Source organism: Aspergillus heteromorphus, assembly GCF_003184545.1.
Source record: "Aspergillus heteromorphus CBS 117.55 chromosome Unknown BO70scaffold_5, whole genome shotgun sequence".
Classification (NCBI taxonomy): domain Eukaryota; kingdom Fungi; phylum Ascomycota; class Eurotiomycetes; order Eurotiales; family Aspergillaceae; genus Aspergillus; species Aspergillus heteromorphus.
Window position 1 is genome coordinate 325,881 of NW_020290410.1, and position 27,106 is coordinate 352,986.

At 52.5% G+C, this 27,106-nt stretch overlaps 10 protein-coding genes and 1 non-coding gene across 11 annotated transcripts; 7 read left to right on the plus strand and 4 right to left on the minus strand.

The window, feature by feature from the left end:
• Positions 1-3,024: 3,024 nt before the first annotated feature.
• BO70DRAFT_331497 (uncharacterized protein) lies at positions 3,025-3,924 on the plus strand (the record flags this gene model as incomplete). The annotated part of the gene is made up of 2 exons (XM_025540879.1): positions 3,025-3,323; positions 3,377-3,924. Exons 1-2 carry the CDS (start codon positions 3,089-3,091, stop codon positions 3,922-3,924), a joined length of 783 nt encoding a protein of 260 aa, XP_025401767.1. The 5' UTR covers positions 3,025-3,088.
• A 154-nt stretch (positions 3,925-4,078) lies between these two features.
• On the minus strand, positions 4,079-5,246 carry BO70DRAFT_286712 (FPP/GGPP synthase family protein; the record flags this gene model as incomplete). The annotated part of the gene is made up of 2 exons (XM_025539208.1): positions 4,079-5,068; positions 5,139-5,246. 2 exons carry the CDS (start codon positions 5,244-5,246, stop codon positions 4,079-4,081), a joined length of 1,098 nt encoding a protein of 365 aa, XP_025401768.1.
• A 473-nt stretch (positions 5,247-5,719) lies between these two features.
• Positions 5,720-5,791, plus strand: BO70DRAFT_t76. Its single transcript has one exon. It is a non-coding gene; the product is annotated as a tRNA-Glu (tRNA).
• Positions 5,792-6,739: 948 nt separating this feature from the next.
• BO70DRAFT_350622 (ankyrin) lies at positions 6,740-7,978 on the minus strand (the record flags this gene model as incomplete). The annotated part of the gene is made up of 1 exon (XM_025541701.1): positions 6,740-7,978. The coding sequence occupies one exon, from the start codon at positions 7,976-7,978 to the stop codon at positions 6,740-6,742; it is 1,239 nt and encodes a 412-aa protein (XP_025401769.1).
• Positions 7,979-9,719: 1,741 nt separating this feature from the next.
• On the plus strand, positions 9,720-10,961 carry BO70DRAFT_350623 (uncharacterized protein; the record flags this gene model as incomplete). The annotated part of the gene is made up of 1 exon (XM_025541702.1): positions 9,720-10,961. One exon carries the CDS (start codon positions 9,720-9,722, stop codon positions 10,959-10,961), a length of 1,242 nt encoding a protein of 413 aa, XP_025401770.1.
• Positions 10,962-11,133: 172 nt separating this feature from the next.
• Positions 11,134-11,644, minus strand: BO70DRAFT_419850 (uncharacterized protein; the record flags this gene model as incomplete). The annotated part of the gene is made up of 2 exons (XM_025547498.1): positions 11,134-11,313; positions 11,378-11,644. 2 exons carry the CDS (start codon positions 11,642-11,644, stop codon positions 11,134-11,136), a joined length of 447 nt encoding a protein of 148 aa, XP_025401771.1.
• Positions 11,645-14,384: 2,740 nt separating this feature from the next.
• On the plus strand, positions 14,385-14,726 carry BO70DRAFT_255684 (ankyrin repeat domain-containing protein; the record flags this gene model as incomplete). Its single annotated transcript, XM_025538847.1, has 1 exon — positions 14,385-14,726. A coding segment is annotated over one exon (342 nt), but the record flags the coding sequence as incomplete, so codon positions are not given.
• A 1,797-nt stretch (positions 14,727-16,523) lies between these two features.
• On the plus strand, positions 16,524-19,047 carry BO70DRAFT_359699 (putative C6 transcription factor). The gene is made up of 5 exons (XM_025542597.1): positions 16,524-16,845; positions 16,902-17,589; positions 17,639-18,053; positions 18,101-18,380; positions 18,431-19,047. Exons 1-5 carry the CDS (start codon positions 16,663-16,665, stop codon positions 18,815-18,817), a joined length of 1,953 nt encoding a protein of 650 aa, XP_025401773.1. The 5' UTR covers positions 16,524-16,662; the 3' UTR covers positions 18,818-19,047.
• Positions 19,048-19,465: 418 nt separating this feature from the next.
• Positions 19,466-21,931, plus strand: BO70DRAFT_309801 (putative 5'-nucleotidase). The gene is made up of 4 exons (XM_025540142.1): positions 19,466-19,596; positions 19,705-19,915; positions 20,029-20,222; positions 20,312-21,931. Exons 1-4 carry the CDS (start codon positions 19,493-19,495, stop codon positions 21,798-21,800), a joined length of 1,998 nt encoding a protein of 665 aa, XP_025401774.1. The 5' UTR covers positions 19,466-19,492; the 3' UTR covers positions 21,801-21,931.
• Positions 21,932-22,705: 774 nt separating this feature from the next.
• BO70DRAFT_350627 (FAD-binding oxidoreductase) lies at positions 22,706-26,429 on the plus strand (the record flags this gene model as incomplete). The annotated part of the gene is made up of 4 exons (XM_025541703.1): positions 22,706-24,291; positions 24,577-24,601; positions 24,780-25,295; positions 25,347-26,429. The coding sequence occupies 4 exons, from the start codon at positions 22,706-22,708 to the stop codon at positions 26,427-26,429; spliced, it is 3,210 nt and encodes a 1,069-aa protein (XP_025401775.1).
• Positions 26,293-26,802, minus strand: BO70DRAFT_359703 (uncharacterized protein). Its single transcript, XM_025542598.1, has one exon. It carries the CDS (start codon positions 26,746-26,748, stop codon positions 26,479-26,481), a length of 270 nt encoding a protein of 89 aa, XP_025401776.1. The 5' UTR covers positions 26,749-26,802; the 3' UTR covers positions 26,293-26,478.
• Positions 26,803-27,106: the final 304 nt, after the last annotated feature.

The following is a 27,106-nucleotide window of genomic DNA, read 5'->3' on the forward strand; positions in this document are numbered from 1 at the left end:
TTTTTCTTTTATTTTTATCTTACTTTTATCTTACTTTTATATTTAATTTATATAAGAAAGTAAGAGTTTAGTAAAGTCTTTTTAAGAGATTAGAGAAAAGTTCTTACTTAATTATCTAATCTTTAATTTTTTTATTTTTTACTTCTCTTATTTTTCTCTTACTTTCATCTCACTTTTATATCTAATTTATATAAGAAAGTGAAAGTTCAATAAAGTCTTCTTAAGAAAAGTTCTTACTTCTTAAGAAAAGTTCTTACTGAGATGTGCGCAAGAAGCATACTACATGTAAGCGGGACGTGGCCGGTTCTTTCATATCACATATACCTTTGGCACATTCTTTATTTCTCCCCGCATACTCCCTGCTCTTTATCGCTAAGACAATCTAAACGACCGTACTAGAGCTCCCCTACAGACTGAGATATGGACATATAACTTCTCCTCAAAACGGCCGCTTTTTACAGTTGTCCAGGTCCTCCGGTATGCTCTCATGAGCATCAGCCTGTGTCAAACTATTTCTCTCTGCTACAACCCCCCGCAGAAGCGTCATGCAAGAGCGAACGCAGAAGATTACAGCGCGCGATCTTGATATCCGGGTCAATGTCCGGTGCTTCAGGGGGGGATAGCAGTCGGCGGTTTCAATCTTGCACGGCTGAGAAGGTACCTGATAGCTTTGCCTCAGGATAGAAGTTATTTCCGTCAAAGGGGAAGAGATCTCGACCGTTTGTCTGGAGACTCCACTATGTCGTCTCAGCTGGTGAGACAGGGAAGTGAGGACTGTCTTTGTACAGATTCAGAGACGCGAGCCATACAATCATCCGTTCATCAGAGAGACTTTCTTCCAATCGAGCAAGAAACCGGTCTGCGCCTTTGAAAATGCGAGCCTGATAGCCCGGAACGGTCTGGTGGATCTCCTGCATCGACATGTCAACCCGGGCAGGACTCAGAAAGCCATCGGGAAAGCATGCAATGTAGCTATGAAGTGTCAACCCATTTTCTGCATCGGGTCGCATACCTCTTCGTCATTTTCACCCCGGTTACGGAGAATTGTCGCGGGGTCGAGTCGAGAGAGAGCTATGAAGTAACACTGGCCGGTGATTTGCGCAGGGCGTCATCGCGCAGGTCCAAGATGATAAGAACTCGCCAGGATAATACGAAGATCATGCGCTCGCTGTAGAGCTTGATAATAGCAGGATTGATTATCGCGCTACCGCCAAAGGCCTCGTTGGCATGGTCGTGTATTACCTGCTTGCGCTCAGAGATCTAATTTATATATCTGCAGACTATTCGGATCCAATCAATCATTAGAATTTTCTTTGATATCTGTATGCGTGGTTTGATTCATAGTGGATAAAAAAAATTTACCTCTGTCTAAAATAGCTGTACTTTCTCATTGGGGCCTGAGAAATAATTTCGAATAATCAGTAAGTGATCAGATTATGTGTCCAGTAATCAAAATCAGTTAACAGTACTAAGAAATTCTGATCAAGACCACTTTAGATATGCCTGGTTTTTTTGAACCGATTAAAACCAATATCCTGCACAGAGAAAACAGTTAGCACAGTATATACAAGAGCAGAGTAAGAGGAAGAATGACTGCTAGGCGATGTTTCTTCCCGAACCGCGACACGAGCGCGAAAACTCAAGACAGCCCACTGATCCAGCTTCAGCAACCACCACGGCTGCAGTAAGGCCCTTGTACCCCACGGACACTGTTTTTAAGAGTGCCAGGCTGGATGTGTTTCAACATATTGACTGTCCCTTTCCAACGCAGCAAAATCGGAAAGGTGCATTGGGATAGAAAGACGGAGGTAGAGCTCAGGTAGACTTCGGGGTACAGTAAATAATGTCGAATCCTTGGATCCGGATGTGTTGACGGTCAAGATGGTGGGGTCCTGGAGACTTTCACTCGGGTTTTTCTGGTTATAAGTGTTGTCTTTGTCCAATTCACTCACACATTTCATTTTCACAGTTGCCGCGCGCTTTTTTCCAATGATATCGTCAGCCACACTCATCTTTATCTTACTCTAACAACCACAGAGACGCAATTCCTAGTCTATCATCCCCGGACAACTATCCTGATTTCTGTGTCGGACCAACAATCCTATACAATTCCTATCCCATGGTGAACCGCGACAATAAGTATAAGCAGTCCGTACATAACAGAAGTATGGTTTCTGACCATCCCAGCCGAGACCAATGTTCTCTCCAGTCAGATCTGGACCTTGGTGCCTGAGGTGAACAAAGTTTCACACACAAATATATGCACACAAATATGACTAATTATCCAGTTTGTGCACAGCAGCAGGTCGCCTCCCCAATAACCAACCAGGACCGTCATTATTAACCTTGGCTAACCCTAAATGAAGAAGTGAAGTGGAACACCCTAGGGCAGTTGTCACTGTGTGATATCGCGACTTCTTTCGATCCTTCAACTTATCATCTGAATCGTGCTGAGAATACCCTATCGAGTCCATCTCGTCAATATATATCTGCACTCTACGGCTCAGCCTGATGTATGCTTAAATCCATGTACTAGATCATGCAGACGGTTCTTCAGCAGCAAGGTGAATCATGCAATATTTCATCTACTCAGCCTCATCAGATGTACTCGATTACCAAGCCACGACAAGGCTGTTGAATCATATCAAGATCATCGTGGTCCTTCACTCGATGCTCCACCCGTGTAAGCCTTCGGAAAGGGGTAGAGTGGAGCCGGATAATCGTGGCTTGCGTTCAGGTCTCATCGTTCAACCCGGAACAATGGTCAATCCGATCATCTATGTTTCCGGGCCAATATGATGGCCGGCCTTAAATGACGATTTCCTGCTAGGGATTCGGGTATCCGCTCCCCATTTCCTGTTTCTACCATAGCGTCTGCGCCGGATCACCTTAGCCCATATTCGGCCTTTCCAACGATCAGAATGGCTTTTGGCCCCCAATATGACGGGGCTGAGGATGGTTTTTCCGGGCCCTTGTTCTTCAGCTGCTCCAAGCTCACGGTCGTCCCTGACCCTCCTGCAATATAACACAAAATAGAGCACCGAAGTCGCTTCAGAGGTGCTATTCAGTTTCCGGACCGTCAACCAGTATGTCTACCGCGGTGTGCCATGCCATGCACAATGGGGTTATCGAGAACAACTCCGCCGACGTAGCTTGCGGCGTCACCAATTCCACGCATCCCTACGTGACCTGCTGCGTCAACGGCGACTATTGCATGAGCAACTCGATCTGTCTGAACCCCAACACCGAACAAGGCGACTATTACTACGCCGCAGACTGCACAGATGACACCATGGAGGATGCCGCCTGCGGGACGCGATGTGGTGAGGCTCACAAATAAAACAGCCCGCAACAATTGCTGACGTTGTTGCTGCAGGAGGTCGAAATAACGCGGAGATCATCTACACGTCAAAAGGATTCTGGGCCTGTTGCGAAAACGATGCGGGGACCGTGAACTGTTCGGATCCCTCGAAGGAGGAATGGCCTGCTCCGGCTCCATCGAAACTTGCGACTATCCAATATCTTCCCCCGACAGCCTCGGGCACGCCCACTTATGCGGTCGCAACGTCCACCACATCTTCTACCTCCACCTCCACAACCACCACCACAACCACCTCCGCGACGTCAACCGCGACTTCTACAGCTTCGTCTTCGAGCAGCTCCTCCGGAATCGGGGCTGGCACTGCGGCCGGAATCGGAGTCGGTTCTGCCGCTGCGGTCTGCTTGATTGCTGCTGCGTTGGCTCTTTGGTTCTTCCGCAAGCGCAATGCTGCTCAGGATGCGCTTGTGGCCGGAGGACCACCGTACAATAGTCTCGGGGATGGAGCGTGGCCCCAAAAGTCCGAAGTACTTGCGCAGCCTGTATATGAGCTAGATCGGTCGGAGCAGCACACCGAGCTGGAGGGGGAGCCGAGGAGCATGTAGCGATACAGCCCTTGACATCGAAGGCAGACACATGAATGAAGCCGGGAATCCACACAGTTACGATCTTCTCTATACGGAAAGCCAGCCTCTAATTCCTACAATGTTCTGATGCGAATTGACGTTGGCCGAGGAAACCAATTGGGGAAGTGATATCTCACTTCCTCCTCTTGTACATAATGTGAATAATATCAGTGAACATACCCTTCTTCAACCCCGAACTCCCCTCCTCTATATCCGCAATAACCTCCTCCATCATCCTCAGCATCTCCTCCTCATAAGCCGCATACGCCTCCTCCATGCCCACCTCCCTAAACACCCCTCTTACCATCTCCACCGCTCTCCCGCCCCCATCCCCACATCCATACCACTCCCGCAGCACTCTCTTCTGCGCCTCATCCGCCCTTCCCCACCCCCCCGCAATCAACCACGTACACTTCCCATCCCTGATATCCCTCCCCAATTCTTTCCCGAATACCTCCTGCTCCCCAAAAATATCCAGAAAGTCATCCTGGACCTGGTAATATACCCCCAACCGCAACGCAACCGACCTCACTCTCTCCAGATTCTTCTCTGTGGCTACTCGACCGAGATACATCGCCAGGACCACCGGCGCGTAGACGGTATAATACGCCGTCTTCATCTCGCCTATCCTTTCCCATACACACTCGCCCCATTCCCCCGCAAACGAACAAACATCCCCGTTCACATCCTCACTGCCACTCCCAGACCCAGACCCAACCCCATTCCCAGAGAGACTAGAAATCAAATCCACCATCTGCCCCGCCCCCGTCCTAAAAACCGTCTCATGAAACACCTCCACCAGATCAACATAACACTCCAGGTCCCGGAAATACCTCTTGAGTAACGCAAAGACCGTACTCTCCAGCATCGCGGCATCATTAATAGCTCTTAGCCCGACACCGGGAACAGCATGCCAGGAGGCCTTTCCGCGGCGCGTGACGTCGCCATCTTCGATATCGTCGCACATCAGCACAGAGGCCTGTAGGAGTTCGAGCAGCCAGCCGAGTTTCGCGGCGGAGATGAACTCGCTGGAGGCGAGGGGGCGGGAGAGGATGTGGCTGAGGGTGTTGGGGATGAGGAGGCCGCGGAGGTGTTTCCCGTTTGTGGTGTTGTGGGTTAGGGACTGGGGTGGGGTGTCAGTCAGTTTTGATAGGGGGTGTGGAGGGAGAGGGAGAGGAAGAGGGGAACGCTACTTTTTCGAACCAGGATAGCATCTCATCAGATGCGTGGAAGGATCTCGCGTAGTCCAGGGCATCGTTCAGAATGATTGGAAAGATCGATTTAAAGCGTTCGTGGTTCATATACATTGCTATTGTTTCCGGTGGTGGTGGTGGTGGTGGTGGTGAGTATAGTCGGAGTGATGTTAGTAAAATCTAGCCCAGGGATTCACATCAAAAATAAATATCCTTTACACAGAGTAATAACTATCCGATCTTCTTCCACAGTCGGTTTATACCCGAAACCAACATCCCAACCCATCCCAACCTCCGCCGTCCCACGGACGTCGGGATAAGAAACAGGGTTAGGGTTTCCGGCAACCGGGTCCGGATTGCCTCGATTCAAGGTCATACTTGTGAAACATGTTAAAGCAGACATTATCTGGGAACTTGGATCAACCGTTTATTCCTTGTTCTTGTGCATTCATTCTTTTTCGGTGCGTGTGTTTTTCTATTTGGGGGAGCTGGGGGTGTAATCCGCATCTTGGTGGGTCGGTGGGTCGGAAAGGTCAGTTTAGGGATGTGGAGCCGGTAAAGATAGCGATTTCCATCCAACATCCGATATGGTGTAGTGGCTAACATCGCCGTCTCTCACACGGCAGCCGGGGGTTCGATTCCCCCTATCGGAGGCGCGAAAGACTATCATTTGATTTTTTTGTTGAACCACGATGTCCCCATACAGGGAGGAGGAGGAGTAGTAGTAGTAGTGACCGTCCCGTACTTACTACCTTTTTCAGCTAGGCTACCTTTGCATCCTGTCTTTTTTGGATGTGTTGTTCGTGAATTGTCAGATCGCGTGAAGATAGATGACATTTATATTCCACATCTGAGATCTTTTGACCATACGGCATGGGGATCCAGTTTATCGCAGAAGCGCAGAATTATGAATAACCGGCCTTGGTAGCCTACCACAAGGTGACTTCAATTGATTCAGTTCGGACCAGCTACAATAGCATCCATTATAAGGCATCTCTCCGTGCAAGAACAGCCATGCTCTCGAGTTCGGGTGAGACTACTATCGGATTTGAAACTCCTCTCGGCCACGGGTCCTGACGGATGCGGATCTGAGTATAGGATACCAAATTGGGACACTACACTCCGCCTCTGCCGGGTAAAAAAAAAAATCCTCTACTACCCGAACAATGAAGTTAAACTGGAGGTCCCTGTCAAACAACGCTTACTATAGTAGTCAACCGGTGAGATAGATATTGACGAGCGCCACTACGGCAAAAAGAGCACTCCCCACGCATGACGCCCCGGAAGAGGGACACTGCGGTCCTGACAGATATTTCACACGGTATCTAGCCTAAGATTTGAGACTGCTGGGATGACTACAGATCAGCGTAATTCCCGTGGAAGGTCAGAGTTTTCAATAACTACAGATCTCCGTGGCTGCTTGCCCGGCTGTTTCTAATGCTACTTGTTACGCGGGTGGACGAAGATTGAAGAGCGCTGAAATAAGTGAGACTTATAGAAAAAGAAATATCGTATGCTAATAGAGTATTCATGAAGTAGCCAACCCCTCGATGCTCCCAGCCAAAGGCATGAAGACGGAAGACGGGACTTGATAATTCTAATCATGGGAGATATACCTTGGCATCCCTGATCGCTTCAGCATAACGTTCCACCGGAAGGCCGAGAACTCTCATCAATTCCAAGGCCCGTTCCCGGATGCGCTCAGTCACTTCCAGCTTCTCATGCCACAGCACAGCCGTGATGACTTCTGGATTTTCTTGCATAATCGCAGCAACCAAAGGGTCGTGATGCTTCACACGGTTGTTTAGGAGCCGGATATTTGTCTTGGGACTGTGAAGAAGATCGGTAACAGCCGAAGTTTTACCTTCCGCGATCGCCACGTCCACGGCTGTCCGTCCGAAGTGATCCTCAATCATAGGATCGGCTCCAACATGAAGAAGCCACTGCCGTTTTGTGTGGGATACACTGTCCCCGTCCAAAGCACGGAATAGGGCCGTCTGGCCGTTATTATCGACCCTATTGACAAAGTCCACGACCGCTTGATCAAGAATATGAGTACAAGTGGTCAAGCTGAAGACGGGAAGCGAAGCGTACATGTGAAGTACAGTGCCACCGGCCGAGTCCTTAAGATTGTGTATATCCGTTCCATTGGCCAAAACATTAAACACCAGATCTTCTCGCTCCAGGGCACAAATGGTTCGGAAGGTATTCATGTATGCCATATTCCCGCCCCACTCCACCAGCGCTTCGATAATGGCAACTTGGGCCTCGTTGTCGTCCGTCACACCGAGGGGAAGCACATAGTCAAGGGCAAAGCCATCACGCCAAGCGCACTTGAGGTTCGGGTCCGCACCCTGCTCCAAAAGGAACTTGACGCACTTGACCTTCTGGTGCGTAACGGCATAGTATAGCATTGGGATCAGTGTACTTCCCGCGAAGTTGGCATTGTAGCCGCCCCAAGAGATATATTTGGCAACCCGATTAGGATCGTCGTCCTCCATGGAAAGGTCGTATCTTGCTTCAACCTCAAAGAGACAAGGATACTTTGTTGTGCTGGCAAAGTCCGCCAGCAAGTCTCGGGCTGCTGGATTGGCATTTTTATCCCCCGCCAGGACGGGCTGGGCAATTTGGCAATCGGCCTGCATCATGCGATGGAAAGTGGTGCCCTCGACCTTCACAAGATGGTCTAGGGATCGGCCAAGGCATGCTGTAACGTGGAGGCAAACCTCCATTGGGATGTCTCCGACACCGGGCCCGTAACTCTGATATCGCTGACGTGGTGGCACACGCGCTTTGGCGAGAACTTGGTCTAGGGGCATGTCTTCCACGTAGTTGGCCATTGTATCGGTTACACTGGTGTCTTACCTTTGGTAAGAAGGAGCGAGTTGAGCAATTATCAGGTTCGAGGGACGGTCAAGTCGGCGCTGCTGATAAGGAAGGATTGGTCTATATTGCCGGGAGTATAAGTGGTTTAAATACTGGGGTCATGGGGATCCGAAGGGAGGGTTCATAGTTGAATTGAGCTATAACCGTGACCTCGGGATGGATAGCCTCGATCTTCACGGGGAAAACTCCGCGCAAATATTTCCCCTTAACATGTGCAATGTAGCATATCTTCTCGAGTCCAAAAGAGTGTGGTGCTTATATACAAACCTGACCGATCCAGGTTTGTTTTATCGGAAAATACCATAGCCTTGCCAGATTCGTAACCCCGGAATGATCGCGAGTTCAAAATATCAGCATATAGGGGAACCTATCGACCTTCCCATGCTTCTATACAACAGTCACATATGCTGGAGAAGTGGAACGTACTAGTATATGTAGGAAAGCCCCATCAATTCTGGCGTCTCGCTTCCAACTTTGCAAGAAATCAGGATATCTCCCAAATTAGTAAATAGGCAGGATGCCATCAAGAAGGCTGCGACGATCAGGCGCGACGGATTTCAGAATTATTTTGGTCTGGGGACACCTTTTTAGTCAAGTGGTATGGATTGATAGCTAAGTCAACAGAGCTGAAGCACAACGGTAATAAGTTGAGGAAGTCAGCTCAGTGAATTGAAGGAAAATTACTCCTCGGCTAAAAGAAAGGCTGCCCAGAGTTGGCAGTGGTTATGGCAGAGCTGAATATTCACACAGTGCTGACCCAAACACTTCCCCTCTCACATAACACACAATGCAACGCCCTTCGTAACCATGGCCTGTCTGATCCGCTCTTTCCGACTCCTTTACAAATGCAATATACACATCATAGAACGAAGGCCAATACAAGCCGGGGGGAGGTCTTTGTTGCCATTCCCGCAGCTTTGTTCGTCATACTGGCCCCACGCCATTTCATCCCAACATTCGAAAATAACAATACACCCCGAAGCGAGAAAGGAATAAACAAAGGAAACAAAGACAAGGGAATATACCGATGAGGCTGTGAGATGGACAGCCGCAGCTCTACACTAACCTTCCCAGTTCAATACCAAGCAAGCCACGCGCAGCTCAACCTCAATATACTCATCCCACCGAGGGCCTTGACAGCCTAGTAATATTCCACAAGCTATCCATGCAAAGCTTTCCCTATCATTTTCACAGTTCAGCACGTGCCGGTTGCTATGAAAATACTGGTTCGAGATCTTACGGAGACATCCGGCTCATGTCGTATATTGAGCACCAGAGCGGATAGAAATGGTGATTTCATTTCTGGATGTAGGAAAATGCCAACGATGGAATAGCGTCTTTGATAGATGAAGCCCATCCACGACGGAGTTCTCCGGAAAGGAACCCTACTAACATGGGTTACTCCTACCTCTTCACCACCAAGAGTGCTGAATTGACATGGGTGGGTGATGAGATCGCAAGGTAACCTCCGTTATATCCCAGGAGAACCGTCATGGAACTCTCCGTATATCATTATGGTCCCAGTTATATAAGCTCCGTCCCCCCCCGGCACTTCGGACTCTTCCTCCTCAGTGTCCAGGACCAAAGGCGATCTCGGACTTTCAAGTGTTACCGAATTCGGCAATACGCGATAATTTCGATATCCAACTCTGCATACTGAAGTGTCTCGATCTTCGACCAATTATCCCAGACAAAATGGACGGTCCAAGCCTTGTCACACACGAGGATCGTGTCGGAAACTGGCCAATCGAGCTATGCTACCACATTGAAAACTGCCTAGGTCACCGGATGAGTGAGGCAGCAGATACAGACTACATCGATTTTCACGACTTGATGAAGGAAAGAGCCAAAGCCAAGGCACATCGTGAACACGAGGCCGTGAGTTTGGAAGAGAGAGTTTGCGATATCTTCCGACGAAGCTACGGAGAGGGGAATACCGGTTTGACGAAGTGTCTCTTCTGTCCCAGGGAGGGGCCGGCTTTGGGAATGGTAGACGAACGCGTGGTGCATGCTATCAAGAATGGAGATTTGGAAAGTCTCCGCGCCTTTCTCGATCATCCCACCAAGGACAGGAACAAAGGGTACCTGGAGGGTGGATGCAGCGCCAACAGCCTTTCGTGGTCTGGATTTCCATTGATCACGCTGGCTGTCCTGCATTCGCAGCAGGCGTGTATCGATATTTTGCTCGACTATGGTGCTGATGTCAACAAACGGAGCTGGTGGAACGACGGCCTTCCCCTCGACTACATCATCCCTTACTGGGCAGGAAACACCCACTTTACAGGCGCGGACATCTTGTGGGTCATGCTTACCAGCGAAGCACGCTTCACCTATATGAATGCCTTTAATAGTCTCTGCGCCATTCCCGAGCGTATGCACGCGTTGAGGGCGGCCGTCGCGCATGGGACAAATCTCCGAGCCCTAAGGGGCAATGACGGCATGACTGTGCTCCAGGCGGTCTACAAGGATTTTGTATACTTTGAGGATATCGTGGAGTATGTGGAAGAAGCGGTGCCTGATTTGATGTACCTCAAGGACTTGCGAGGCAGGTCTGTCATGTGGTATGTCGCCTGCAGTGGCAATGGAGAAAAGGCCCGGGAGATCCTCACAATGCATCGAGCCATTCAAGTGGAAGGCTGGGAGAAAGAGATGTTTGTGGCTTCTATCGCTACTGGCAATGTCTATGCAGCCAAATATTGCCTCGAGAACGAGAACTTCCCCATCAAGGAATTCCATGAGAATTGTGAGTTCAAGGATTCGCCTCTGGGCATGGCTCTGTTGGGTGGCCATGGCGGGATCATGAGGCTCCTGCTCAACCATCCTGAATTTATTGTCCCCGAGGCATCCAAACGGGATGCTCTCGAGTATGCCTCCACAGACGTGTGGGCTTATCAGTACATCAACCGCTTGAGGCGTCTGCGAACCGAGGATGCTTGAGCCTCTCTCTGCCCTGATCGTAGCGAGGTTCGCTCCTATCTCCAGTATTTCACTATCTAATAGGTAGCCTTTAACGCAAGTTGAAATCTCAACTGCTCATTTTGATTTTGTACAACTAACTATCCACTCCATGAACTTGACACCACCCCGTAAGCCCTAATATCCAGGACCATCACTCGTCGTCATACCTAGTCAAGTAAAAATGCAAAACCCCAGAATCCCCATAATAAGGCTTATAATCATTCGTCCCAGCTACCATATTCCCATTCACGTAGCGAAAGCGCCGATTGTTCTGTTGATTATCAGAGACAAAGAGGCCGCCCGGGGTGCCGTGGAATTTGACCTCGTGGACCTATCAATCGAGGATAGCATCCCACAGCTCCAATAGTATGAGACATAAGATCCTTGTAACTTACCTTATCGACGCCCTCCTCCGAGTAAAGAGTATTCACCAACGGGAGTATATCCGCCGCGAGAGCGTGCGCGGGATGACCTGTATCGATGACATGCACGTCCCATTCTCCTTCGAGGGACTCGGGCTCGGCGAGTGGAAGTTTGCTGTAGGCGTCGTCGACTTCAGCTGGGGTGAGCTGGTTGAGTGCGCTCGTGAGAGCGATGTATTCGTCCGCTGGAGAGCTATAGTTTGTAATGTTAGGTGTGTTTGAGAGTGTAAATGGGCTCATGATCATATTAAGATAGGCTTAGGGTCTATGCATACCCTGTCATTGTGGCTTGGTATAGTGAAAAGGACGAGTATGTGATTGTTTAATTGCTTCCAAGAAGTAGTTCTATAAATAAAGATGTTACTCCCATACAAGAGGAAATCGCTTCCTAAATAATGTCAACAGGACATGAGATGTGACGTCTGTCAGATGAATCAAACAGCCCTGATTTAAGCTTCAGGTAGATCCTCCGGCATGTCTACTTACCACAATACAGAAAGGTTATCTCTGTTTAACTTTTGAACCATCTCGATCTCGGAATCTGCAATGACGATCATAAATCATATATTTTGAATCGAATCTCTTCATATTCACATTTACTTCCCGGCAGAGCACCTCCCCGCCGTGCAAACCATACCATATAATGATTACCATGTACTGATATCCGATTATCCGCCCGAATTCCAACCATTCAGTCCTCCAAAACCAGATAAATCCCCAAGATCATCCAAGCTCCAAACTGTGTTACTCAACCCTTAAGAAAACTGGATTTCGGGCCCACAATATCCAGGGAACCATCGCCTCTGCTGGGTACCGATATTCCTGCTGGGTATGCTCTCATCGTTACTGCATCGACGTCTTGGCTGATGATGTCGAATATAGTCATAAAGCCATTTATCTGGACACCAAATAGCATATACGACGACTCAAAGAAATTGCGTCCCGACAATCACAACCGGGTATTTAGATAGATAGAAACAGGTCCATACTTTCCTCGTGACAGTAGCCCTAAATGCTACATCAGGGTCAGTAAAACCCCAACAACACAACACGCATCCCCCGAAAAGCAAAATATCGCTTTTTTTTAAAAATAAAAAGAGAATCTCCGCGACTAACCGAGCATATATACCCACACAACCCAACCTAAAGCACCCAATTCTGCCGACCAGCACCAACACCTGATTTCCAGCCTTGCGTATACTATACATCGTGTCCCTGACATCTACCCACACCGGGCCAAACTCGGAGTTCTCCCGGCCATCATCAATACAGTCTTCAATTCATTGACAGCATCACGCATCCCACGGGTCCGGCAAACTCAAATCCATACCAAGCGTTCTCTACCAAGATACTCGCGCTCCCCGCAGAGCTGTGTGTAGCCGCTGCGGCGAAAAGAGTTTCCGATTGATTGGGGCAGTTGTAGGGATATCATGGGACGTGTTGGTGTTGTGTTGTGCTGTGTCGGGAGAGGTTCGGTAGCGAAGTCAGCAGCGGGGTGAAGAATGGAACAAAGAACCCTGATGTACTAGTTAGTAGTGGGGGTTACCCTCAATCCCCATCGAAAGAGTTCGAAAAAAGCGTCAGGAGATCCCTGCTGGCGGAGTCCACCGACAACCAGAACAGCAACAGGTGGTCAAAAGGGGAGACCACCGCTTCCCCCCCCCCCCCCCTCACGCGAGAAACTCCGCCCAAACAGCTTGTTTAGCAGGCAGGTTGATGGAATACTCCATCAATAGCCATGGAGATCTACATCTATCCTCCTCCCACGCCTGGAGTCAGGGGGCATAAATTGCCTCTCAGACCCCAGTAGCAAAGGAGCTGTGTCAGACTTGGCCAAGCACAAACTATCCCGGCGCGTCTACAAAGCCTATAGCAATACTTGCGGTTTCAACAGAACAAAGAAAGAAACAGGATGTCCGACCTCAAACAACTCCTCCAGCGATTCCCCTCCAAGGAGGAGGAGGTGTACAAGAGGGTGTTGGGAAAGATCGACAAGGCCGATTATGCGCTCACTCTGGAGGTCCTGGCCATAGTACTGACCGCGAAGCAGCCGCTCACGCTTTGCGAGTTCCGGTACGCGCTTGCGTTCCGGAATACATCTTGCAAAAGCCAGGCTGAAGCGGAAAGACACCCGACGTTCATTGCGACTGACGAAGAGATGGATGCCCTGCTGTACGGGTGGACGAGGGGGCTAGTGGAGTCGAGGGTGCAGCAGACGCCAGTGGACCCCGGTAGTCCTCCGCATGGGCCAGATGAACGATGCGTTTTCCTGGTCGATGATTCGGTGAAGGAGCTTCTCTTCCGTCGAGGGGCGTGGAACACACTTCTGCGCGCCGTGGTAAAGGATGATGATTTTGGGGAGGAGGACGTCGAGGAGGCGTTGGCCCGGACCTCTTCACCTGCGTCAATTTACTACAGCTGGAATTTTCATGTGGCTGAGATATGCATCAAGTATCTGGGGATCGAGGAACTGCAACTTGTAGCAGCTGCCCATGAACGAGCCGATGACATCAGTACGGAAGAAGCGAAGACGTTGTACGATGCGCTCTGTCGGCAGTATCCCTTCCTCCCGTACGCAACGGCGTCGGTGTTCAGGCATATATCGACCGTTGAAACGGTGCATACAAATAGAAAACTGGTGTGCGAGATGCGTGAGCGCATGATGGGCGTTTTCGAGGTCTGGAGAAGACTTATCGACCTACGCCGCCGGGTCTGTTCCAAGCTTCCATACAGCCCAAACATCACGGTTGCCCATTTGGCCGCTGTGTATGACCTGAAGCAATGGATCAAAGATCTAATTCACGAGGGGCATGATGTAAACAGGCACAATGGCGTGACTGGTACGCCGCTACATCTTGCTGTGATTTACGGACGTGAGGACATTGTCAATCTTCTGCTCGACACTGGGATAGATGTCGACAGAATTTGTGGAAATCACCAGACTCCCCTCTGTGCAGCAGTGGTTGAAGGAAGGCTGAACATTGTCGAGACTCTTCTCAGCCGAGGCGCCAGCGCCAATGTGCGATCCGGGGAACACGCGTTCCCACTCAATGCGGCTGTCTGTTCCCCCCGACGCAACATCGAGATTTTAGACGCCCTTCTTCGCGCGGGCGCCAGTGTCAGTAACACAGGCGGAAGAAAGCATGGCTCAGCCCTCCAGTCCGCTGCGTTTGTAGGTGCAGAGAAAATGGTTGAGCGTCTTATCGAGGCAGGGGCCCCACTGAATGATATCTGCGGCGATTATGGTACTGCCCTGTCAGCAGCAGCCGGTGCAGGCCATGAGCGAATTGTGGAGATTCTACTCAAGGCAGGGGCTGATGTTGGAGTATACCGTCTTGGGTATAGACATGCAGGATGGGCGGCAGCTGACGGTAAACATGAAACAATTGCACGCCGACTCTTCGCTCTTGTACACCCAGGTTGGGCCTCGGATTATCTGGATAAAAGAATGGAGAAAGTTATGACCTGGGCTGCACACCAAAGGAAATTCCATGCGGCAGTGAAAGCGGGTCGTTGTCGTTCTGTTGCTCACTACCTGGCTGAAGGCATGAGCCCGGATACCAGGGCCGGGCACTGGGGCTCCGCTTGGCATACCGCAGTTATACAGGGAAATTGTAAAATTCTGGATATGTTTCTGGAATCAAAAGTATTCCTGCCCAATGGAAAGAACGTACTGGGTCATACTGCCCTGTTCATGGCGACCATTTACGGGTCTGTAGAGATGATCACGAAGCTAATGAATGCGATGCAAAACGATTGGGGGCAGAGGGACGGATGGGGACGCAATCTTCTCTGGTGGCCAGCCAAGAATGGAGACATGGAGGTCGTCCGCATGTTGCTCGATGTCGGTGTAGATCCAAACGAGGAGGATAACTACGGTTTCTCCCCTGTTGACATTGCCAGGAAATATTATCAGACTGAAGTCGTCAAATTTTTCGAGACCGGAGAGGTTGGGGAAGAACAGTCTGAGAGCCAGTCTGGAGGGGGGTGTGATGCCAGCACCGACGAGAAACCGGAAGAGGGGCCAGACGAGGAACTGGACGAGGGATCCGATGAGGCAAGCAACGAGAGAAATAAAGAGACTAGAGAGAGCCTCCAAGAGGACCTCGAAGAAAACCTCAAAGACAGTCTGGAAGAAAGTCTCGAGAATGGCCTCGAGAAAAGCCTCGACGATATCCTCGAAGAGACCCTGAAGAACACCATGATCATCTTGCCTTTCGGCCCTGACATTATCGTTTGATTTGGTACCATTTTATCATTTCCCATAGTTAGAAGAAGCAGAGTGTCCTTTTTTCGACAGATGTTCCTAGACAACTGTATCCATTCGTATTTGTAATTATCGGTTTCTCGCTCACCCTTGGGAGCAAAACCGCCCGAGTAGAAGGTGGCCGGACACCAAGACCACTGCGATAGTATTAGATCTGACGCATCCATTTACAGCAGAGCTTTAACTGCATGGTCGAACTTGCCAGAGCAGTAGATAGACTCCAAGTCGTTTCTCTGCATCCTTCCAAGCTACCTCGTTGCATATGTGGTGACTGCCGCCACAAACGAGGAGACCCACCCAATCAAGACACGGAGTCAATCTTCATCATCAAAGCTGGCAACATGAGTAAGTCGACAGCTGATCGAACCTCGCACCTTGTCTGGACCACGATCCCGGCAGATGTCGTGCGTTGGCTTGGGGTCGGAAATTGGGCGGGTCCACCAGGTCCAATGGAGGTGAAACCGAACGGGCATGGCTGGACGCCGAGGGGCACGATTTCCGACTAAACCGGAGGCTGGGGAGCTGGCCTGTGCGGTCGGTACCCACATCTCGGTGCCACCTCGTCAAGAGGCAGACGGCTGAGATTTGAACGTCCGCCGTTCATTGCGCTTGGAGACAGCAGGTCGAGCTGTTTTGGATGAGGACACGGGGGGTGTTTGGCCGGAGAGTTGAAGTGGAATGAGAAGTGCGAAGAGGGAAAAGAGTTGTCGTGTTGACGGGTTGCCCGAAGCAGAAGTGTCGGTGGGCTGCCTGAGGTGTCGTGCTACGTAAGCGGGGATCCCCTGCCACTGGAATTTCGGGTCTGTTGTTTAGGTGCTCGTTGCTGGCTGCGTTTAAATACTCCGCCGGCCTCATTGCCGGCCTGCGAACGCCTCCTCGTCCCTCGTTCCTCGTTCCTCGTTTCTCGTTCCTTGTCTCTCCTTCCCTCGTTCTGTTCCTGTCCTTCCTCCTCCTCGTTCCCCTACTGCTTCCGGGGTTCGAGCCATAGACCATGACTTCTTCTTCGCGACGAAACGGCCAAGGTCTCCCGTGCGAACCGTGCCGCACCGCCAAACTTCGCTGCGACAACGTCACGCCGGCCTGCCAGAACTGCGTGCGTCGCGGCAAGTCGGACAGCTGCGTGTATCTGGCCGCCCCCGTCGCCAACACTGCCAAAACCTGGTACTCCGACAACGTGCCTTCGCCCGCCCCCTCGCCGCGTCCCCCACTCGCCCCGACTCCATCATGCAGGACAACCTGTCCATCAATGGCGACGAGAAGCTCTCCGTCACCCTCCCCAACAACTCCGCCGTCTTCAGCGACATCGGCAACCAGTTCAAGCGCACCCTGCACATCGACTCGCCTGCCCCGGCTCGGCCCGATCCGAAGCAAATTCAGCTGGGTGCCCGTCTCCTGGCCCTGCTGGTCGAGAACATCCCCCTCTACGAAGGACTGGCCGAGACGGCTGTCGAAGTATGGCCCGAGGGTTGTGTGTTGGGCCACCGTCTCGTCAGCGGCATCTTCGAGTCGCTGGACGACATGAACGCGGCGCTGACTTCTGACCCAACCAACGCCAAGGACCTGCAATCCAGCCTCCTCCGGTGGTCGCAGAAGGTTTTCGATGACAGTGCGAAGCCGTTTTCCCTCCACCCCTCGATGACACCGGAGGAGTACATCCGTCGGGTCGCCGCGCGCTGGGAGGGCATCGGTCTGGTGTTTACCGTGGTGGGCCAAGGCGCCATGCTGGAGCGGGACTGGCGATCGATCCGCGAGCGCGAAGCCAACGTCCCCAGAGACCAGAAGTCTCTGGCCGCCCAGGCTGTCAATGCCAGTGATGCCTGTCTCCAATTCTGCGATCTCTCCGGTGCCGTGGACGATTCTCTGGGCTGGTTGCTGTTCCAGCACATCAACCTCCTGACCCTCCTGTACGGCGAGAACGGTATGTGCGAACCCCCTCTTTGAATGATGACCCTGCTAAGTGAGTGTAGATCCCCGAGCCTGGAGAAAATTGGCCGACCTATCCACTACCGTCTTTACCCTCAGCCGTGGCCCGTCGGAAGAAAAGCGCAGCCCGTTCTTCTTGCTTGAACTCCGCAAGCGACTGGTCGCGGGCGCATACAGCATCGACAAGCAGCTTGCAACCTTCCTGGGCAGGCCTCCGCAGATCAGCTGGCGCTACTACGACGTACAGTTTCCGCTGGACCTCAGCTACGATGAAATCCTGGCGGAGCCCAAGGTCCGCGAAACCGCGATCAGTAAGCTCGACAAAACCGGCTGGAACACACAAGGCATCGTCGGAAAGGCTGCATGGATGCGCATCGCTCTGCTGATCGGGTCGACCAGGGAGCAGATCCTCGAGCTGTCGCTGAGCCGTCGGATCGAGGATCTGTCGCGCAAAGTCCAGTGAGTACGCCCATCCTCTTCGGTCGTCACAAGCTAATTCCTCCCAGGGAGGTGTCGCAGCAATCTCACAAGACGTGGAACGACCTACCTGGCTTCCTCCGCTGGCGCCCTGGCGCTTCCGACAGCAACGGCCACACCAACGTGCTCGTCCCGCTGTATTTGAACTTCCTCTACAACGACTTTCTCCTTTACCGGGTTCTTGTCCGCCGGTCGCAAAGCGGCGCGGAGGGCCTGATCAGCGTCTCGCAAAACATCCTGAGCACGATCCTGGAGCTGATTGGCAAGGAGATCGGCTCGCGGACAGGGACCTACAATGTGGGATGGAACGTGAGTGCCCCCTTTCTCTAGCGACTCTCTTCATCGCTGACTCCTCCCAGGCCTCCTCCTTTGGCATTCCCGCTGCTGGCGTCCTCGCCATCGAACTGCTCCGCCAAGCCGAGTCGCAGTCGCAACTCTCAGCCAGCGCCTTCCGGCGATCAGAAGTCATCCAGAAACTGACCGTGTTCGCCTCCCATCTGCAATACGTGGTGCGACCGCACGACGGGATGTACGAGGTCAGCCAGCGCGCGCGGAAAGCCATCTCCAACATCCTGGACCGCATCCTCACCGTCAACCCGCCACCACTCCCCGCGACCCTCCCCGCCGATGTCTTGGCCACCAATTGGTTGAACGGTGAACCTGTCATTCTGGACGATGGGACTGACCTTTTCCGCTGGATCGATAACCTGTATTCCGACTCTTCTCGACGGGACTCCTGGGCTTGATCCCCCGAAGACGATGATTTACGCATGCCCTTGACACCATTCTGGTTTGATCTGGGTCTTATGATTGACGATATACCCTGCTGCAAAAGTGAGATGACTACATACGCTGCTGCCCTTTTCGTTTTGCTCTCTTGCGAGATTTCCGCATGATCTTTCTCTGCGCGTCCGCTTTTTGTTTCATATGTTATGTTATGTACATGGGATCGTAATGCCATAATGAAATTCTTCTCGGTTTTTATACTGTCAACCATTGTACTGTCAATCGACAGTATTGTTCGAAAAAGCTGAGACAGCTACAGGGTAAGCTGGTAACCTTATTCTACCTCACCTGGTAGAATCTGTAGCCTGAGGCCTTCGGCTATCTACTACGTCCACCTTACTGTACTCCGTCCTCCGTGTAGCCAGAGGGAAGATCAACAAGGGACCCGCGCCCGTGCCCGTCTCCGTCTCCGCACCAACCAAGGACCCGAGCTAATCGCCGCCCGCTGGTTGGCCGACCGGGCTCTCCCCGCGGGTGCCTGCATAGCTGCCTGAATGCCTGGCGGCGTGCCTGTCGACCAGCCCACCCAGGGCCCCTCGTCCTCCCTCCCCCCTCCTCTCCTTGTTCTCCTCTCCCCTCCCTCTTTCCCTCCCCTCCCCTCCCATCCTATCCCGACAGCACAGAACAAGACCGGAATGTCACCTGTCACAGAAGAGGGTCTCTCCGTCACCCACCCCACCCACCGCACTGATCCCCCACATCTACGTCTGATCCACTACAATGACGTCTACCACGTGGAGTCCGTCCATCCCTTCCCCAAGCCCCTCCTCTCCTCTCCCAATTCCCCTTACCACTACAAGGCATGGGCATAGACATGGCCGTGGATAATATACTAAAACCCACCCAGAGAAGGCTCTGCCGAACCCGTCGGCGGCGTCGCGCGCTTCCAGTCCGTCATCAACCACTACCGCTCCGACCCGTGCTATTCCGGCCAACCCGACCTCCTCACCTTCTTCTCCGGCGACGCCTATAATCCCAGTCTGCAGAGCACCGTGACGAAGGGGAAGCATATGGTGCCGTTTTTGAATAAAGTGGGGACGGATGTCGCTTGTGTGGGGGTGCGTATGCCATACCTGTGCCCATACCCATACCCATGAGTCTACGGATGATGTGCTTGGGAGACAGTGTGCTTCGTGGGAGTTTTTGGCTGACCTGATGTGCTGTGCAATAGAACCACGACCTCGATTTCGGCGTCGCGCAATTCCGACATCTGCGCGATCAGTGTCGGTTTCCGTGGCTGTTGGCCAATGTCTTGGATCCGGCGCTGGGGGAGGACGTCCCGATTGCGGATTGTGGGAAGACGATGATGTTGACGGCGTCGAATGGTGTTAAGGTTGGGGTGGTGGGGTTGGGGGAGAGGGAGTGGTAGGTTCTTTGGTACATTGGACTGGGCCGGCTGGCCGGCTGGCTTGTCTGACTGGTTGAACGGAGCAAGGCTAATACTTTGTACGAAGGCTAGGAACTATCAACGCCCTGCCCCCAGATCTGATATATAAATCTGCATCCAAGACGGCGATGGAGCTGGTTCCGCGATTGCGCGAGCAAGGTGCGGAGTTGATTGTTGCTGTGACGCATCAACGCGAGCCGAATGATTATAAACTGGCGGAGAATCTGCCGCCCGGACTGGTGGATATTATCATGGGGGGACATGATCATTTCTATGCACATACAGTGGTCAATGGGGTGCATGTGCTGCGGTCGGGGACTGATTTCAAGCAGTTAAGCTATATAGAGGCGTGGAAGAAAGAGGACGGTCCGGGGTGGGACTTCAGTATAATAAGACGGGACATCGTGCGCTTGATCCCGGAGGATCCGGCGACGATGACCATGGTCGGACGGTTGACGTCGAGCCTGCAGGCGAAGTTGGAGAAGCCGATTGGGTTCACTACCCGGGCGTTGGACGGACGGTTCTCGACCGTGCGGCAGAGAGAGTCGAATTTGGGGAACTTCGCGTGCGATCTGATGCGGTTTTACTACGGGGCCGACTGCGCCATGATGGCCGGTGGGACAATTCGCGGTGATCAGATCTATCCGCCCGGGATCCTGCGGTTGAAGGATATCCTCAACTGCTTCCCGTTCGAGGATCCGGTCGTGTTGATCCGCCTCGACGGCAAAGCCCTTATCGACGCGCTGGAGAACGGCGTCAGCCAGCTCCCCGCCATGGAAGGCCGCTTCCCGCAGGTCTCGAACATCGCGTTCAGCTATAACCCGTCAGCGCCTTCAGGCTCGCGCATCAACTGGGCCAAGGTAGACGGCGCCCCGATCGACTATAACCGGAAATACACCCTTGCGACGCGAGGCTACATGGCGCGGGGGAAAGACGGGTTCTCCTCCCTCCTCATCGAATCTGAAGGCGGACAAGTCGAAGAAATTGTCGACGAGGAAAGCGGCATCCTAATCAGCACACTCCTGCGCCAGTACTTCCTCAGCCTTCGCGTCCTGGGCAAATGGCGCCGCTGGAGCCCCAGCATGACGCGCCACTGGACCACCGTGCACGAGAACCTCCACTCCAAAGGCTGGCTCAAAGGCCCCTCCGCCCCCGGATCACCCGTCACCGAAAAGACCCCCCACCACAAACGTCCATCCCTCCCCCCGCGCTCAAAACAATACTACTACGGCCGCTTTCCCGAACTCGACACCGAGGAGAAAGACGGGGGCCTGGACCGCGAACAGGAATCCATGGACTCGGACTCCGACACAGACCCGGATATTCTGACCTCGCCCCATCCGATCACGAACTACGTGACCTTGCCGGCGAGGTCGGCTACGGAGGAGGAGCGGAGGCTACGTCTGGCGAGAAAGGTTACCCGTACCTGGATGCGTCGCGCGGGATTGCAGCCGTCGGCGATTAATGATACCGATGAGATTGGGGAGTTTACCCCGTCTTGGACGCCGGGGATTGCGCCCCGGTTGGAGGGGAGGATTGTTATTGAGAGTACATGAGTGGCAGCTATATTTACTTGTAGCCTTGCATTGTTTATGAATTATGATGGTATGAGATGTGAAGACATGATAGAGATAGATTAGCTTTATGTGTTGTGTGGTATTATCATTGGTATATAAGGTATGATTGGAACTGAACGTCAGTATTCATGGCGAGGATATTATTAGGATCTCGTTACTATGGCATGGATCCATGTGTGTTTGGAATTACTTAGTTTATTACTAACACATCAACTCCATGTACGAGTAATGCTAGGAGTTCTTTCATGGTAGGGATCTGGTGAAACATTCTACTTGACTAAAGATGTCCAGATAATTCTACACAGTTTGACAGATCTATTCTGCCCTAAATGCCTGTGCTGAGCCGTGAGTTCCAATGCCCCGGCCAACTTGAAGCCCTGCCCTTAGTTCCTCAGGATGCCGTGGTTAGCTGACCACATCATTTTCAAATATATTCTGCATTTCTCAAACCTCTTCGCATGATGATTTTCAATTCATGCCAAACCAGACCGACCACCCGACCAAATGGTTTCCAGGCGACAGCGCCGTAAACCCGAAACGGCATGCACTTCATTATTTGCCAGGCCGTTTCCGAATGGCAGGCAACACCACAATTGGTCCGCCCATCCGTCAGCAGCCTCATCCCCACTTGCAACAATCAAACATTCCATTCCCAGGACCAGATGTCATAGCCGCTAGCCTAGACTCTAGTTAGTGTCTCCGGATGATATCATGGCCCAGCCCCCTCCTCCACTTCCAGGCAACCGTAAATCCCCAGACTGATTCATCTTATCTCCGTGATGCCTTTCCTTTCTCACTTTCATTCTGCGCATCCGTCCGTCCATCCGTCCCTCGCCATAGCCAGCCCAATCCCAGCCCCAATCCATCCCCCAAGCCAAGCCAAAATGACCACCCACGCCGACCGCATCGCTTCCATCTCCGCCTCAATCACCCAATTCCACCGCACCTCCACCCCCTTCCGAATCCACCACGGCAGCACCAACTCGACCCGCCAATTCCCATCCACCTCAGCCAACACAATCTCGACGGCCCACCTAACCAACATCCTCTCCATCAATGCGTCCTCAAAAACCATCACCGTGGAACCCAACGTCCCCATGGACGTCCTCCTCTCCACCGCCCTCTCCCACAACCTTCTCCCCCTCGTGATCATGGAATTCCCTGGCATCACGGTGGGCGGCGGCTTCTCCGGCACCTCGGGCGAGAGCAGCTCGTTCCGCCACGGGTTCTTCGACGCCACGGTGGTGCGGATCGAGATGATCCTCGGGAACGGAACGGTGTGTCAGGCGTCGCGGACCGAGAATCCGGAGCTATTCGGGGCGGCGAAGTCGGCGTTCGGGACCATGGGGGTCGTGACGTTGTTGGAGGTGCAGTGTCGGGACGCCTTGCCCTATGTCGAGGTGGAGTATATGGCGACGAGCGGGGTGGGGGATGCGGTGGGGTTGTTTAGGGAACTGGCGAGGGATGAGGGGGTGGATTATTTGGATGGGATTGTGTTTGGGAGGGAACATGTCGTTGTTTGCAAGGGGAAACTGGTCGAGGGACCTTCTGAAGACAAAGAAGAAGCAGAGGACAAGCCCAAAATCCAAATCCAACGCTTCACCCGTCCCCACGACCCCTGGTTCTACATCCATGCCCAACGCTCCGCCCCTCCTCCTCCTTCTCCTCCTTCTCCTCCCTGCAGCTCTAACTCCCCCACCACCCCCCGGGTCGTAAGAAAAGACCTCGTCCCAATCACAGACTACCTCTTCCGCTACGACCGCGGCGCCTTCTGGACCGGCCGCTACGCCTACTCCTATTTCCTTACCCCCTTCAACCGCGTCACCCGCTACCTGCTGGACTATTTCATGCACACGCGCGTGATGTACCACGCGCTGCACGCCAGCGGGCATGCAAGCCAGTATGTGATTCAGGATGTCGCCGTGCCGTACGCGTCAGCCACGCACTTCGTGGACTGGTTGGATAGCAAGGAGAATTTCGGGGCGTATCCGATTTGGTTGTGTCCGTTGTTGGTGGAGGGGGAGGGGGAGGGCGGCGTGATGGCGAGTGGCAGGCCACGGGGTCAGACTCAGACTCCGTCACAACCTCCACCCGTGCCCTCTTCATTCAGATCCGAATCCGGCGAAGAGAAAGCTGCGATTGAAGAAGAAGACGCAAGGAAATACCTCCTCAACTTCGGCCTCTGGGCGCCTTCCCCGCACCGAGGCGCCTCGTTCATCGCGCAGAACCGTCGACTGGAGAAGAAAGTGCGCGACCTGGGCGGCAAGAAATGGCTATACGCGTGTGCGTATTACACCGAGGAGGAGTTCTGGGGGATATATGACAAGAAGAGGTATGATGGGTTGCGGGAGAGGTTCCATGCCGGGTATTTGCCGGATCTGTATCAGAAGGTGCGGGTGGATTTGGATCCGGGGAAGAAGGTGGTGGGGTGGGGAGAGTGGTTGGGGGGGTTGGCTTGGGGGTTTGGCCCGTGAGTGGGTTGTATGGGGTTTGGAGGGCGGCGGTGGGGGGGGAATATTTGATTCGGGATAGGAAGGGGAAGGGGGTTTAGTGTATATTTAGTACTTGTATTCATGGGGTTGTGGAGGGGTGGGTGGTATTCATGGCTGGATATTGTGTGTATATGTACTATATAATGGATATGATATCCTCTTTGTATGTGCGTATAACATTTCTTGTATGTCGAAGAAGAAAGTAGTACTTTATCTACAGTTCCACACTGGATTAGCTGCTGTGTATATGTTTCCGTTTCCAGGGGAACATCACCAAGTGGGAAGGCGGTAGGAACTCCGCATTTCCCCTGGCCTCTTTCACCGCTAAACCATCATCATCATCTTCTTCTTCTTCTTCTTCATCCTCCTCCTCCTCCTCGGTCGACCCCTGATCGGGATCCGGGACGGTTCGTTCCTGAAGCCCATGCTCATGCTTATGTAGAGGGGAACTTGTCCCCCACCACAGCATTCCTCCTGCACAAGCGGGGGTATTTGGGCTATGGATCTGGCAGCAGAGATGATGAGCGTACCAACGACTCTCAAACGCCGTCGCCTGCTGAGAGGCGAAATTACTTACTCCGCTGCAAAGGAACGTGAAACCAATGTGCTGCATATGCTGGGCTACTGGGATCAGCGGAATCAATTCTTTGAAGACATTCGCCGCAACAGCCACCTGGTAGAAGCAACGGTCGCGCACCATCTCAGCTTAAAGTCCGCGCGGCATTGTCGGGTAGCCGACTCCGAGGAATGGCTCTCTGGCACCTTCAATGTCTGCATCCCCGTCTACGTCGATGAAGGGAAACGGTGTCCTAGCTTCCTCGTCCGTCTACCGCTGCCTTACCGAGTCGGGGAGAAGTTCAATCCAGGAAATGCCGACGAGAAGGTCCGTTGCGAAGCGGGCACTTATGCCTGGCTGCAGCAGGACTGTCCCGACGTCCCGGTCCCACGGCTGTACGGGTTTGGGCTGTCCACGGGCCAGAAGGTATGCTCCGTTCTTCCCCCGCTGCGTCCTGGCCGACCCGCTCATAGTTAGTTCACTTCGCTCGATAGACTCCCCTTCCTGGCCCGTTCTACTGAGCGCCTCCTCCGGTATTTATTGCGCTTCTTTGGATACCCAGCTCCGTCCGCGTATGTTCCTCACGAGAGCAGACTGGGAGAATGTCTGGGGGTCGGATATCTGTTGATCGAGTATATCGACAAGTCGAGAGGGAAAATGCTGTCTGAATCGTGGGAGGCAGGTCGTCACAACGCCCAGTTACGCGGGAATCTGTTTCGAAGCTTGTCGAGGATCATCCTCGCTGCGACGCGTGTCCCGCAACCGAAAATCGGCTCCTTTATTCTGGACGATCAAGGGGTTCTGAAGTTGAGAAACAGGCCGCTTACCCTTGAGATCCAGAGCTTGGAAAATGAGCAGATCTCTGTCGACATGCCTCGGGATATGACGTATTCCACCGTTGATTCCTACATCAGCGATATGCTCGCCTTGCATGAGAGTCGCCTCAATCATCAGCCGAATGCGGTTAATGATGTCCAAGACTGTTTATTCCAGATGGTGGCCCTGACCGTGATGAGAACCGTCCGACAGTCATTCCTCCGAGCAGAGCTCCGTGGTGGTCCTTTCTACATGAGCTTCACAGATATTCACCAAAGCAACATCTTTGTTGATGACGCTTGGAATATAACCTGTCTGATCGACCTTGAATGGGCCTGCTCTCGCCCCGCCGAGATGATCCATCCACCGTTTTGGTTGACAAATCAGTCTGTGGATGAGATCGACCCTGCCGAATACGAGAAACTCCATACCGAGTTTCTGTCCATTCTCGCCGAGGAGGAACGCAAGCGCTTTTCTCCCCGCAGCTTCCACCTGCACTGCATCATGCAGGATGGATGGATTAAGGGCACCTTCTGGTATGCACTTGCCCTCGATAGCCCGACGGGGCTTTTTCGCATCTTCTACGACCACATCCAACCCCGCTTCGCGAAGGACCATGTCAATGATGCTGCATTTTTCCGCATCGTCATGGATTACTGGGCCGTCGATGCGCATAGCTTTGTACAAAGGAAAGTTCAAGATAAAGAGCTGTACGACAAGCTCTTACTTGACGCTTTTACATAGCCTCTCATTCTTCATTCTTCTTTTCTTCCCTTCCTTCCTTCCTTCTTTCCTAGGTCTCACGCTTCCCTTCAGCCCCCTTCTCCTCCTGCCCGACGCCAATAGTAGCAGTACCACCGCCACTCTGGCCATGGCCACGCTCCCGGGCTTCAAGATCCCGTGCGGCATCGTCAAGGGACGCCAACGCGGTTTTGATTCGTCGCTGCTGTGCACTTCGACCCGACGACGAGAGTTGGTTGAGGGTTTCGGGGTCACCCTTAATACCGACTGTCGCTTCCTGCACCGTCGCCTCATAACTCGAGTCGGACCGGCGATCACTCATTGTCTTATATAATTATCTCTGAGCTCTGACTGTTCTGTTCCCGATATAAGCATTTATCGTCTCTGTCACATATTGACTTGTAATACCAACCGCTAGCTTGTGGCCGGAGTTTATCATGGACTCGGAGCAGGCGAGAAAACAAAAGTTGTATGTTTGGCGAAATGTAGCTGGTCTGTCTTATCTGCTGATGGGAGGGGAGGAAGGGCCCGCGCACAATACACCGAGCGGGGTAACGCATACTTAACGCTGCACCCTTATGCCGGTGTAATTAACATGGACTTTTTGTTTAAGAAGAGGCACTTTACTCTTTATTCTTCTGATAACCATCACCTCCTCCTCTACCAAGTGAAACAGAATG